The 13,306-nt window shown below is 37.5% G+C and overlaps 1 protein-coding gene across 3 annotated transcripts in view; it reads right to left on the reverse strand.

Annotated features, from left to right (window-relative positions):
* arfgef1 (ADP-ribosylation factor guanine nucleotide-exchange factor 1 (brefeldin A-inhibited)) overlaps window positions 1–13,306 on the reverse strand; it is a 93,048-nt gene that overhangs the window by 43,240 nt on the left and 36,502 nt on the right. The window contains exons 3-9 of one of the 3 annotated variants that reach the window (XM_017717864.2): window positions 12,590–12,751; window positions 11,571–11,717; window positions 8,921–9,100; window positions 8,757–8,810; window positions 3,314–3,569; window positions 2,260–2,376; window positions 726–916 (exon numbers count right to left, since the gene is read on the reverse strand). In XM_017717864.2, the coding sequence (XP_017573353.1) occupies window positions 726–916; window positions 2,260–2,376; window positions 3,314–3,569; window positions 8,757–8,810; window positions 8,921–9,100; window positions 11,571–11,717; window positions 12,590–12,751 (1,107 nt within the window). The remainder of the gene's footprint in view (window positions 1–725; window positions 917–2,259; window positions 2,377–3,313; window positions 3,570–8,756; window positions 8,811–8,920; window positions 9,101–11,570; window positions 11,718–12,589; window positions 12,752–13,306) is intronic. The other 2 variants (XM_017717854.2, XM_017717872.2) reach the window with 2 other exon arrangements.

Raw genomic sequence — 13,306 nt, forward strand, 5'->3', positions numbered from 1 at the left:
CCCTAGTGTGCGTGCATTCACTACCATGTATGTTGTGTTTAACTGCACACATGGGTCAAATGCAGAGGTGAAATTTTCCTGTTGTGGGACTCAAAGGTCACTTAACTTAACTGGCCCTCCCTGAGGATTGGTGGGTGCAGGAACAGGGATGGGAACCATTGACATATAGGGCTTAACATTAAGTATTTTTGGGTCCCATGGACCAGTTATTCCACATTTTATTTGTCTGAAGACCAAAATAATTTTCCATGAAAACAGGTCACTTACTATATAAAATTAAGACTAGCAAAAAAAAGCACACTTATACCATGTGAGGAGGCCGTGTGGGGTTTGATGTTTACTTTTGCAGATAATGTACACTATGGTCAGAGGTATGTGGACACCTCTTCTGATTACTGTGTTCCGAGGTTTCAGCCACACCCTTTGCTAACAGGTACATAAAATCAAACACACCGCAATGCAATCTCCAAACAGTGACAGTAGAATGGGTCATACTGAAGAGCTCATTCACTTTAATCCTAATCATAGGATGACACCTTTGTCATAAGTCAGTTTATAATTTCTGATCTGTGAGGTCTACCCCAAGAAACTGTAAGTACTATTATTGTGAAATGGAAGCATCTAGGAATCTGTTGTACTGCTCACTACACAGTTTTAGAAACAATATGACTGATTTGCTGCTGCTGTTCTCGAGCGTGACGAAGAGACTGGTGGCTTTGACTCACCTGAGTGTCGTTGGAGGAGACGGACAACCTGTCATCAGGCAGGGACGGAGTGAAGCTGGTAGAGATGGGGGTTCCTGGAATGCCGTTAGCGTGGACGTTCTCATTGTCACTGCCCAGACAGCCCTCCTCCTCCAGAGAGTTGGACGTGGCCTCGCTTGGCTCCGCCTCACCTTCCCCATTCCCCTTGGCATCTGGCAGGGTGATGAACAGGGTTTAGTCAGTGTCATTTAGGGCAGTTCAAGACACATGGGTATCAAAACAGCACTGGCTGCAGAATGCTCTGATTCTATGCTTCACCTCATAACAATTTGATTCAACTGCAATTCCTTATGAAACAGTTCACTCAGCATAAAACTGTAAATTTCACTACAATTTGATTACATGGTTTTATACATAAAGTACCGATTATATTAGTAATCACATAACAATCATTATTTTGATAATATACGTTTTTTTACCAAATCAAACATTTACTTTTACTTTACTTACATGAAGCTTCTAACTACAAAAATGTGTGCATGTCTGAGATCCTGTTAGTGTGGGTTTCCTCTTTTTCAAAAGTGATTTGAGCTAATTTGACCAGCGGATATTCTGGCTATCATTCAAGTGCCAAAGTAATCATGAAACCAATTTACTGAGAATGTAAATTTGAATTGATTATTACTTTTTTTTAAAATCAAGTATAAATCGTGACAGTCCTTATATTTTAGTACGATTCAGAAATATTATTTAAATTATTATTTTAAAAACCTTTTACTATTTACACAGAAGTGATTTTTTTTTTACATTTGAAACAGTCCAAGTAGCCAAATATGAGTGCATTCTTTAATTAATAATTTTATAACTGTTTATAATAAATTACAACATTCCAAACTGATGCAACTGAATCACAGCCATCAATGCCATCAGATCAATAAATCACAATGTACTTATGCATTTTTACAACTTTATTCTCAAGTCCTCTTCTTGGGCAGCCGTCCTCCCGCAGAGTTTTATTCGAGCCCTATAATAACTCTTGATTTAGCCAATTAAAGCCTGTAGGATTTTGTCTACAAGTGCATTGTGCATTAGACTAATCCATGGAAGTTACAGTTATTGCCAGTGATGCCAAAAGCATATCATTACATATTATCCCTCAATTCACTGAAACAAACTTTGCTGAAGCATAGATTGTAAACTTTCAATCCCTACTACATGTAAGGAGAAAGTAGAAGAGCAGATCATTTGAGACTGAAGCTAATTTTATGCACATACACTTGTTTCACGCTACATTCTGTAATATTTTTGCAACAAATGTCAAAAGTGCAAAAATCAAAAAATGCATATGCAAACTTGATCACATGTACATGTAATGAATAACTGTAACTTCATTTAAATATCTGTGTAATGAAAATCAAGAGCACAGCAAATAAAACAAGAATTAAAAACAGCAGGAGGTTAGTTCTGCAGATTACTCCGAAGATTCTGCCTGCAGCATAAGATGCTACAGAACTGCAGTCTAGATAGCACCCAATAAAACACAGGCTAATCTTACCTCCAGCTACTGTGTTAACAACCTCCTGCAATATGCTCCGCACTATCTCCTGAGCTTTCTCTTCATAATTTGGACTCTCTTCTTCTTCAGTAGCTTCTGTGCCCTGCTCTGCTGCACCTACAGAAAACCAAAACAAGAAAAATACAAAATTACATGTCTACTTGGATTATTTATTCCACACAAAGCTTTCAGTTCATTTACAAATAAGGTATTTGTCCCCTCTGCTTGCCCAGTGTTATCACAGGCTAGTTTACGCTATCAATTTTCCAATTCTGTTTCTAATATGTGCACTATTAACTGAGGCTGGGGATTGCCTCCAACCAAACGATCAACAGCGAGAAAATTGTGCTATTATTGTCTTACATAACAGGAGAGCCACTGAGACAGATTTGCAATAGCAGTCACAGATCCCAGAACCAGAGCCGCTGCATCACACCACACTTTCGTTGATGGATAAGACTAAATGCAGTATTCGCATATTCTCATACTCATCTTCTGTCTACTGATTTATAACGTTTATTTACCATTTTACATTATGTAAAGTGGCTCTGTGATTACAAAGGGGACGGTATGAAAATTTCCTATCATGATGTCTGTGAGAAATTATCACCAGTAATACTAATGTTCACTGTTGAGGTTATAATGAAAGTGTCCATCCCTACATGTAATAATGGGGCCCATATCATGGGAAAATTATTATTACTTTTTTTTTTTCACTTTTTTTTTTAATTAAAGTTGGATGTAGGTAGTTTATTAACAAAAACAATGCTAAAATTCCAAAACATAACATTTATTCTCCAGTCCATACAGCTCACATACAGAAACCAACCTGCAAAATCAGCCCATTTCAAATATTCACTGTTTCTGTGATAAATTCACTGTTTCTGTGGTAAAACCCAATTCATTTACATGCAGTGGTCTGGTCAAGTAACATGTTTCATTGATTCTTTAAGTGAATATAAGTCACATTTGCACATTTAATGCACACTTAATGTTTATTTGGTGATTTAAATTTTTTTTTTTGGGGGGGGCAAATAGCTCAGTTGAGCATTACTTTGGGCTGCGGCTGTGGCCTGGTCTGCCTCCGTCTGCTCATTCTCTGCGGGTCCGAAGTCTGAGCCGTTCTCCGGTTCAGGACTCTCATAGGGAGGCGATCCCTGCTGCTCGGCTTTGCTGCCCTGATGCCCTCCGTTAGCCTTGTGGCCTTTGGCCGGGGTGTCCGGCTGCAGCTGGGGCGATTCCGGCTCCTGCTGGCTGAGTGGAGAATGCTGCCGGTGCCTCTCTCTCTCCATCTGCTTAGCCTCCTGGAGCTGAACACAAACAAACAGAACAAAAAAAAAGTGCTCCGTTTAAATAGACACATGCTTCACTTACAGCCTGCTAAACACTATCATTCCCACTGGGCACAGGCTCTTAAGCACAAGCTGCAGAGCATCCACTTCTTCGCACAGGAAAGCAAACGTCTGCATTTGGGAATAATAAATATCAAGTACAGTGCGAAACATATCGGCAGCAGATATTTGCAGATAAAAGCATAAATTCAATTAACATTACAGGCCCGATATTGGAATTACAGCCGATAATTCCAACCGATAACTTCATGTCCCATATTTCTCCTTAATAAAAGCAACTGCTTAATAAGAAAACATAACAAACATAACCTAAAACTTTACATTAGTCATGATCAATCTTTTGAGTTTTAAAAAGAAATTACACAGATTTTTCAAAATTTCTACACAACTGATGCATGATTAAAATCTTTAAGACTTTATTTATTGACTCAGTGGTAGTAAAAGAAAACAACCCACATGTGTTTTATATGTAATGTTAATAATGGTGAAATAGTGGTAATTACAATGAAATATAAAAAATACAGAAAAAAGTTCTCCTGAGGTACTTTGGATTTTGTAATACTACAAGCTGCATGTACCTCTTTACCTTGAAAATATTTTTAAAACTAATAATTTTAGGTCAAAACCTTCTCAAAACTATCATAAAACAATGTCTAATGCATCAGGCTGCATATCCATAAACACTTAATGCAATAACTTTCTGTGAGGAAGCTTCTAGAGCTTTTAAACTCTTTAGACATCCGGTTTCAATCACCACCACTGTGAAAAAGTCTGATTTGGCGGGTTTCTCTACAACAGTGTTTCGCATCAAACCACTCTAAATGACTCTGTTTACTCTGAACTATATAATTATGCAGAAATTCAGAAAACTCAATGGAATTCCCCTGCCTGTTCTGTGGCTCACTACATCTCATATTGAATAAAATAATGTAATAAAGTAACATCATCTACAGCTTTCAGTATCCGTCAGAGCAAGGTGTTAATTATCGGTTAGTGCTATCGGCCAAGAAACTCCACATCACTGCATCTGTATTCTCTAGCAGAACAACAAAAAGAAGAACCAAAGATAAAACTGGGATCTTTTTTTTAACAGTCTTTATGCTTTATGAGTAAAATATGCACCTAAAGTTCACAAAAACCAAAAGTCTGGCTGACTGCATGCAACTGAACTAATGAGCTGATCTTAGCAAGAGCACAGCAGTCATGCTTGATCTGACGAAGAATGCGCTGATGGCTGAGAAGACTCTTCGTCTTCGCTCAAACACAGGTGGATTTTCTCAAGTGAGGGTGATCATGTTTGTGAAACAGTGGAGACGGCAATGAGTATGAACAATAAGCCGTTGTGATGAATATGAAGTGAAAGTTACACATGCAATGGGCAGAATATAAATATGATAATATATATATATATATATATATATATGATAATGCCTTTGTGGTTTGCACTGCATGATTATTAGCACTTCATCTCGTAACTCGCTACAATTTTCAGCTAACACCACTATTTTACAGTTTGTAAGTCATTAAACCCTGCAAACTGCAGGAATAATAGTCAGTAGCTACTATGAATGATTCAGGAACTACAATGAAACCAATGTGCAGCTTATGTAGTTATGAGTAAGGATGCAAAGACTAGGGCTGGGTATAGAAATTCTATACTTTTATGGTATTAACCAAATTACTCCAATATTACAGAGCAGAGCAAAGATGGGGACGCACACTGACATGACTTGTGAAATAACTTGGGCTCAGCCTTAACTGATTTAAAAACTTAACTCTGACTCGAGACTCAGACTCAGCCTTAACTGCCTTGAGGCTCTGTCTCGCCCCTAACTGCCTCGAGACGCAGACTTGGCCCTAACTGGCTTGAGACTCTGACTCGCCTCTAACTTACTCAAGACTGAGACTCTAAAACACCCGTGAGTGACCCAAGACTCGATTTGGGCTTATCCTTAACTGGCTTATAAACATGACTCGAAAACACCCTTAACTGACTTGACATTTGACTTTTAGTCTTTTTGACTTTTAGTTTTAAATGACTCATGACTTGACAAACTCTTATCTGATTCTTGATTCAACTTGGACTCACCCTTAACTGACTCAAGACTCAGTTTGGACATGACTCTCAAATCTGACGTCTGTACTGAAAGGTTCGTTATTTAAGACCATGTTGAATCTGATAAGTATTTTCTCTGAACAAGATGTATTAACTTCTTTTTTACTTAGAAAACAAGCTAAACAAAACGACTGACTAGGGGTGTTCAAACTTTTGCATACAACGGTAAACACTACACAACTTGGCTTTGCTCAGTCTAGTTCGACCCCAAGAGCCTTTAAAAACAAAACAAGCCTAACAAAAATCACAACCTCTACAACTTAAGTACCTTAAATAAAAAATAAATAAATAACAAACCCCCCCCAAAAAAATTGATTGTAGGTATGTCCCCAGCATGAACCCACTCCTCTCTGCCCCATGTAGTCTGACAGGGTGCAACCTAGTTTTGAATACTGACAGTAGTTTCCATAAAAGACAGCAAATAAGGGATGTTTAACAGAGAGAAAGGGGGTCTACCTGTCAAAGTTTTACATTTTTCCACTGTTTTGCACATTTGTTTACAGTATTTACACTTAAATAGGAAAAACATACAGGCTCTTGCCTGTTTTTAAATTTAAATACACTTATCATAAATGCTGTTATGCTTGTACTGCTCGTATGGGTGAGTCAGCTCAATTAAGCAAGGAATGAAAGCGTTTAGCATTCCTTTCTCTTTGACCTGTTTGTCCTTCTCACCTTGTGTAGGTGGAAGTGCTGGAGGTGTGAACGGCTGAGGCAGGTCAACATTTAACACACAGCTCACAGCCCAGATCAGCTAGCAACATTTTACCCTCTCCTACTCAACTTGACTGAGCCGTGTAAACAAGATTATCACATGGCTAGCGCACTACCCATCAGAATTTACTTATATTGCCTTTAATACAAGTAATTACATGCAGTGTGCAAAAACATTAGTGATATTAGTGAGAGTGCTAAATTAGAAATGAAGCCAAAGGCACATTTTACTCCTTTGCTGTGATGTCAGCACTCTAAACTTTCAGTGTTTCACTGTGCCTTTAACAACAGTTTGGGAAAGAAAACTGTCAATTCATTAGTTTAGGCAAAATCTGCTTCTCATTTCAAGAAAAACAATTTAATAAGCATGAAGCAAAAAATACCCAAAGGACGAACAAACTGCCTTTTGATAAATATTACTATGAAAATTTCTAGAAAGTATAAATAAAGTATAAATGATGGGCAGCGCATTTCCACAATATTAGGGGAAAAAAAACAAAAAAATATATAATAATAATAAAAAAGCACACAGCTCCTGAAACTATCAACTATCAAACTATTTATCAATAAATAAATTACAAATGTAAAATATATACAAATGTGTACACACACACACACACATATGTATATATATATATATATATATATATATATATATATATATATATATATATATACATACATACACACACACACACACACACACACACACACACATATACTAGGGCCTGTCAAAGTTAAACATGGTAAATTATTAATAGCACAATTTTTTAAATATTTTTTTCTAGTGTGACACTTCAAAGAGCGCAAGCTAAAGCCCAACTGTATGTTGCTATGACTGAACGCATGAGTGTAGCCTTCCTTTTCAACTGCAGCTTTTACTGTCCACACTTTTGGCTGGACAGTGCTCACAGGAGACTTATAGATAATCAATGAGCAGCAAACCAACAAAAGCAACAGCAAAGAATTCATGAGCTATAAGAATGAGAGGCTACAATCGCATAAGAATTGGAACGATTACATGGATCATTCTACTGAATTTGTTCGAAATGCGGTTACACAGTTAATTAAATAAAAAACTTAAATGAGGCATTTATAAACATAATAATAAGCTAACCATATAGCAAATCATCATTTATAAGATACTTTCTATTGGTGCGTGGCTGTCCCAAACTCTAACAACTTATTTTCAACTTGTGAAAATAATATTCACCTATTTTGTTTTCAATGTAGTTTTTTTTTTATAAAAATATCTTTCTAAATTCTTTTAAAACGAAGTTAAACAATTTAGTCCATTGTGAACACAGGATGAGTAGCTAGTCTGGTGCAATTGTTTTGAAGTACATGTCCCAAAGTCTGAAAATCAGCGTATAACCTTCATAATTGTCATGACCGAATGAATGTTTTAATGAAAAATATTATGATTTTGTGTACACAAATGGGTTTTCAAATCTGACTTTGAACCGGTTTGGTAGAATGATCCACATATGATATAAACACCCACTGTTTGGAACATACAGCCACTGTTTCTCTCACTGGATACTGGTGATGAAACTGGAAACAGCGTTCACTTTAAATGGAACATGATTTTCATGTTCAGGTTTATGAATACAGGGCATGTAATGGTATTGAGATACTCGGGTAATAAATAGTCTAATGAAGTTTATTTTGTCTACATATATAGCTAGAAATTCCACTGCGTAAATCTCTGACCTCTAAACAACTTGATTCTTTAGTACATACACACATATAGTATATATGTGCAACAAACCTGGGGTAATATGTATCATAATACGAGGCTTGTGTGATCTGAGCTGCAAGCTGAAGCTTCATCTACAGTTTAACAACACATTCCACAACACCAGACAGCTTTAGTAGTGCTTGGTGCAACATGGAAAATGTAACAGTGGGATGAATATCTTTACCTCAAAAAATAAATGAGGGGGGGTGTGAAGTTTTTAAAAACACTGGGGATGAAACGAGGTGGTCATTGTGATCCTAGTGCAACTAATGCAGAACATATTCAATGTTGCACTCTCTCTGCATCCACATGCACCTGTCTGAACCAGACACTCGCACATCACATTCCTACTATACACTTCACATATCAAACGACAAAAAAGAAATTCATCATCGTGGAGAGAGAAGACTGCAGGCAATAAAAAAAAAAAAGCCACATCAAGCACACACGGACAAAACATGTCTCAGAGAGACGGAGAGTCTACAAACAGTGTAGAGAAATGGATGAAGCTGATGCACACAAACCGGAGGAATTCAGATCAAGCAAACTCAAGGCAGGCCCTATCACTCTTTACCTGACGGTCACGCTTTCTGGATGCCAAAGACCAACTGATCTTGTGATTTGTAAGCTAGATTTCAACAGGAGGGGGGAGAAGGCATCAACCAAGAAGAAAGAAGAGGTTAGATTAAGGTCACTGCTCCATATTTTGAGTGAAAGTTGGGGAAAACAGCGACTCACTGCCTGGTTCTCCATGCGGGCAAAGATGACATTCAGCATCTGGGTGAGAGTGGCCTTGGCCGTGGTTTGGTTAATGAGATTCTTGCTGGCCAGATAGATGTTGTAACATGTTCTCACAGCCTGCAGCACTGTGCCCTCATGGATCTCAATGTGTTGGGAGGTCACTGCGGTCAGCAAAGCCTGTAGACAGCAGAGAGGAAGTGTAAATCTGTGACCACTAAACAATTTTAATCTTTAGAAAACAATTCAATAAATCATTTTTGCTATTGAAAATAACCTGTTACTTTTTCCAAATACTTAATTTATATTATTATAACTGATTCTAAAATCAGTGAAGCACATTCAAATCAATGCACAAGCAAAGATCTTTCATTCAAATCATACATGAAGGAATTCCACAAATGTCCACAATAAACTGTTGAAAAACACTGAGAGGATGAAATTAAACTCTGATCGTAATCCCATGCAAACTGTAAAGGGTCTCATTTTGCTGGTTTTGACCAATTGAATACGATTTTACACTTCAAATGTAACTGTTCATCAAATTTCCAGTGTCTGTATAGCAACAATAACAAGAACACAGTCACTGATGCAAAGCACCACTCGTATGAAGCGCCAATAAAGAAATGACTATGAACTAAAAGAACTAACTGAGAACTAACTGCGTTCCAGGTGGAAAAACATCCACCAGCTAAAAGTGAGAGAAGTGATTTTGCTTTCAATCATATATATATACACACACACACACACACACACACACACACACACACACACACTATATTCTATACAACAATAAAGTATTCAGACATTAGATATTTCCAATATTCCCAATCTCATAAAACAGTGCAACGTAGCTTTAAACAACACAAAATGTTTAGTTTTGATGAGAAATGCTCAGAGTATTTTGATACACTCTTTTAAAACTTTCTAAAAATTCCTTATTTCGATACTGCATAGAAATCATTCAAACTTTTAGAATAATATGAAAAAGCACCCTTAAATGTTCCTTAGTGTCTGTAAGCAGGCTGCAGTCTGCATGTGAGCCTTAAATAGCAGATTTCCTCATATATCAGTATATTTTCTGGAGCAAGACCAAGATTTATTACTGCCATTGGCCTTTATACATCACACCTAGATGACATGAGGTGCAAGACAGCAGAAAGGCCATACTAATGCTGTTAACCCATCGAAGGCAGCATTCCATTTTGAAAGCAAGCCCTTCTACTACACATTCCAATCTTTCTTTGTAAAGCAATAAAGCAGCAACTTCAGCATAGTCAAAAAGCATTAGGCAGATTTAACAAGTAGTTCAGGTATAACCAGTTCTAAATAAATAAGAATACATTTGCATGAGAGTTTGGGAGCTCTCATAATGTGTCTGATAACCCTGTATCCTTTAACACTGAAAATCCATTTTGGCCTAAACCATCACATATCACTAAAAAAATATATATACGACCAGTCAAATCATTATGATCTGCACCAAGTTCCACCTTTCTCTCTCCTTCAAAGTCCTTCAAAGACTGCTCAGCAAGAACCACCATTGCCTCAAGTTCATTATCAGAGCGCCTGTTTTTGAATTTAAAGCTCTCATTGTGGTTAGAAGATGCAACTGGGGAAATTTTCCCATTTGTGTTTTGCTAACCGTCCAATTCCAAACACAAATGTAAAAAGGGTTGTCGTTTCAGTTCCCCCAGAATTCGCTAATTACAACGTTCTTTTACTACATAAGCTTCAGGTCATCGAGACATTGCAGTTACGACATAAATGGACCATAAACATTATTCATGCCTGCCATGGCAATATGCTTTAGCCTAGTTGTTTTTTCTCATTTCTACACATTTTATCTCATTAACATAATCTTCTCTGTCTCCGTCCGCTGCAGCAGTACGTTTCAGCTTAGGATAATTAGTTTGCTGTGTTTTTTCCCTCTCACCTTTGTACATCTCAACTGATTGATTTTAACTTGGTCATGTCATCTTCATTGGACAGACATGCAGGTACTGCAGTGGTGGTTGTGTCTATGTTAATCCAGCATTCTGGTTGATTGTTGTTGTTTTCTATCTTGGCTGTCTGGAACAGGCTATAGCCTGATGTTATGACATTGCGAGACATTAGCATGTTTGGAAATTGTGTTTTGGAATTAGATCTACCCACCTTTTCACAGGTCTACCCAAAATGTTTTTCTGCCTCTACCATGGGTTGTTATAAAATACATATATTTATATAATATTATATAAAATATTTTTAGAGTGGATTGAAAAACCATTCTTAATGTTTAATGGAGGTAATTGGGAGCATTTCTATCGCCCCATTGTTTATGACATTCTTATACAATGTAGTAGGCTGTTTTGCAATGAGCCAAAAAAGATAAAAATAATTTATAATACAAGGTTTATTGTGACAACAGCAAAATCTTCATTTTTTTAATAACAACGTATTGTAGTCAGTTCTTAAAGCATGTTTTTTTGTTTTGCTACTGTATTCCATTAGTAGACCTCATAAACACGAAATACTGTACTACATGTGTTACATATCTTCAGTTATCATGTCTCCTCAATCATCATCTTATATTTTTGGCACTCTTAATTTCACATGTTCCAAGTTTCGGAATGCTCCACAGAGTTATAAGGGGAAAATGGTATTGAACCTTTATAATCTGTAGCTGAACTCCCTCGTCGGTCTGTGGCCCCTGGAAGCAGCCACAGATGGTCTCGATGATTCTGTCGATGAGTTTCTTTCCTGGGGCAGTGCTGTCCGGGGCACTGCCTGTCAGATGGCCGTAGGCTATGAGTTTCTACAAAATTACAAAAAACACATCTCATTTGAGCTGATATTTCATAAAGCATGATTCGAACTTCATATATTCCTCTCTTTTGGGTTCTTTTTATACCTTGGTTCTACCTATTCTCTATATTTTCCACATTTTAATGCACAATTACATTAACATTTTGGGGGGTCAGGTGCATTTATATTTTATTTTTCATTGTTTTCAATATGTTAAGCTTATATAAAGTGTTTTCCCTGTAGAGAACATGTAAGATTATTTTCTCTTAGAAAATCAACCAAATATGTAATTTGACAGTTTTTGAATCAGAAGATTTTCTGGATCCTGATTCAAAAGATGAATCTACTCCAACAGGAATGCCTCTAGGCTCTTTTCCTTTTGAATGGGTCTGATATTTGGCTTAAAGGAACATTCCAGTGCTGCATCTGTGGAATATCGTTGTTTATCAAAGATAATAATTCTCATTGTCTCTGCGCTACAAGAGCACACTTATAATAGAATTCAACGGCCAGCTGCTTCTTCCTACATGCATACAAATGTGCCAGACAGAAAGGTTAAGCAGAAAAACACTTAGTATTCCTGTAAAGTTATCTAACGAACTGATAAATCCTAAATCTTAAAATAATTAGATTTGGTTAAAAAATAAAAATAAAATAGCAATAACATCGAATAATACAGATAAATCAATCAAGACCAATCATTAACCGTATCTTAATCACCCACATCCATCCATTTTTTATAATATTGGGTCTGTATGCTACAATCACAATGCATTATAATACCCAATATGGTATTCTGCCTATATCACACATGCTTTAATACACAGCAGTATAACTCCAGTCATGACTGTTAGCAATGGAGGCTCTGCTGACAGCACTGACCTGTAAACAGTCCAGAGATGTGCTCACGATGCGGGGACATTTTGACTGACACGCTAACTCGAATGGCAGGAAGTATTTATCTGCTTCGATGAAGTTGGTCTTGGATTTGATGGGAGGCAGAGTACTGGAACCTGACTTGCTATCTCCAGCAGGTGGGCTTAAAGGGGGAAAAATGAAATCGATTGCATCATCAGTCAAGAGTAGTTCAGTCAAACCTCAAGGAGTTATGAACTGTCTTAAACAAATCTTGTTTCAGACAGAGGTGAGGAGAGGTTCATTCTGTTCTAAAAGCCTCTCAACTGTGGACAGGAGAGCCAGCATTTTTGTCCTGGCTGATGAGACTGAGAAGCTTTAGTGCCTTCACTGAGATGAGCTGATGAGTGCACTGGGACAGGAGGGGATGGAGAGAGGGAGCAAGAGAGTGAGCGAGCGAGAGAGAGAGCGCAAAAGAGAGACAGAGGGCGAGCGAGTGAGCGAGAGAGAGCGAGAGAGAGAGCGCGAGAGACAGAATAGCAAAGAGAGGGAATGGCAGAGGAAAAAGTCAACATAAAAATGAAGGAGGAAAAGGAGGAGGAGGGAGAGCTGCAAGACAGAGTTCAGAAAATTGGAAGATGAGGATGGAGAGAACTGAGAAAAGAGGGGTCAAAATAGAAAGGAAAATGGGAAGAAAAAATGGGAAGAGAGAAAAAATAGTGAGCGAGTGAGTCATAGACCCAA

The sequence above is a fragment of the Pygocentrus nattereri genome, chromosome 24 (assembly GCF_015220715.1).
Source record: "Pygocentrus nattereri isolate fPygNat1 chromosome 24, fPygNat1.pri, whole genome shotgun sequence".
Classification (NCBI taxonomy): domain Eukaryota; kingdom Metazoa; phylum Chordata; class Actinopteri; order Characiformes; family Serrasalmidae; genus Pygocentrus; species Pygocentrus nattereri.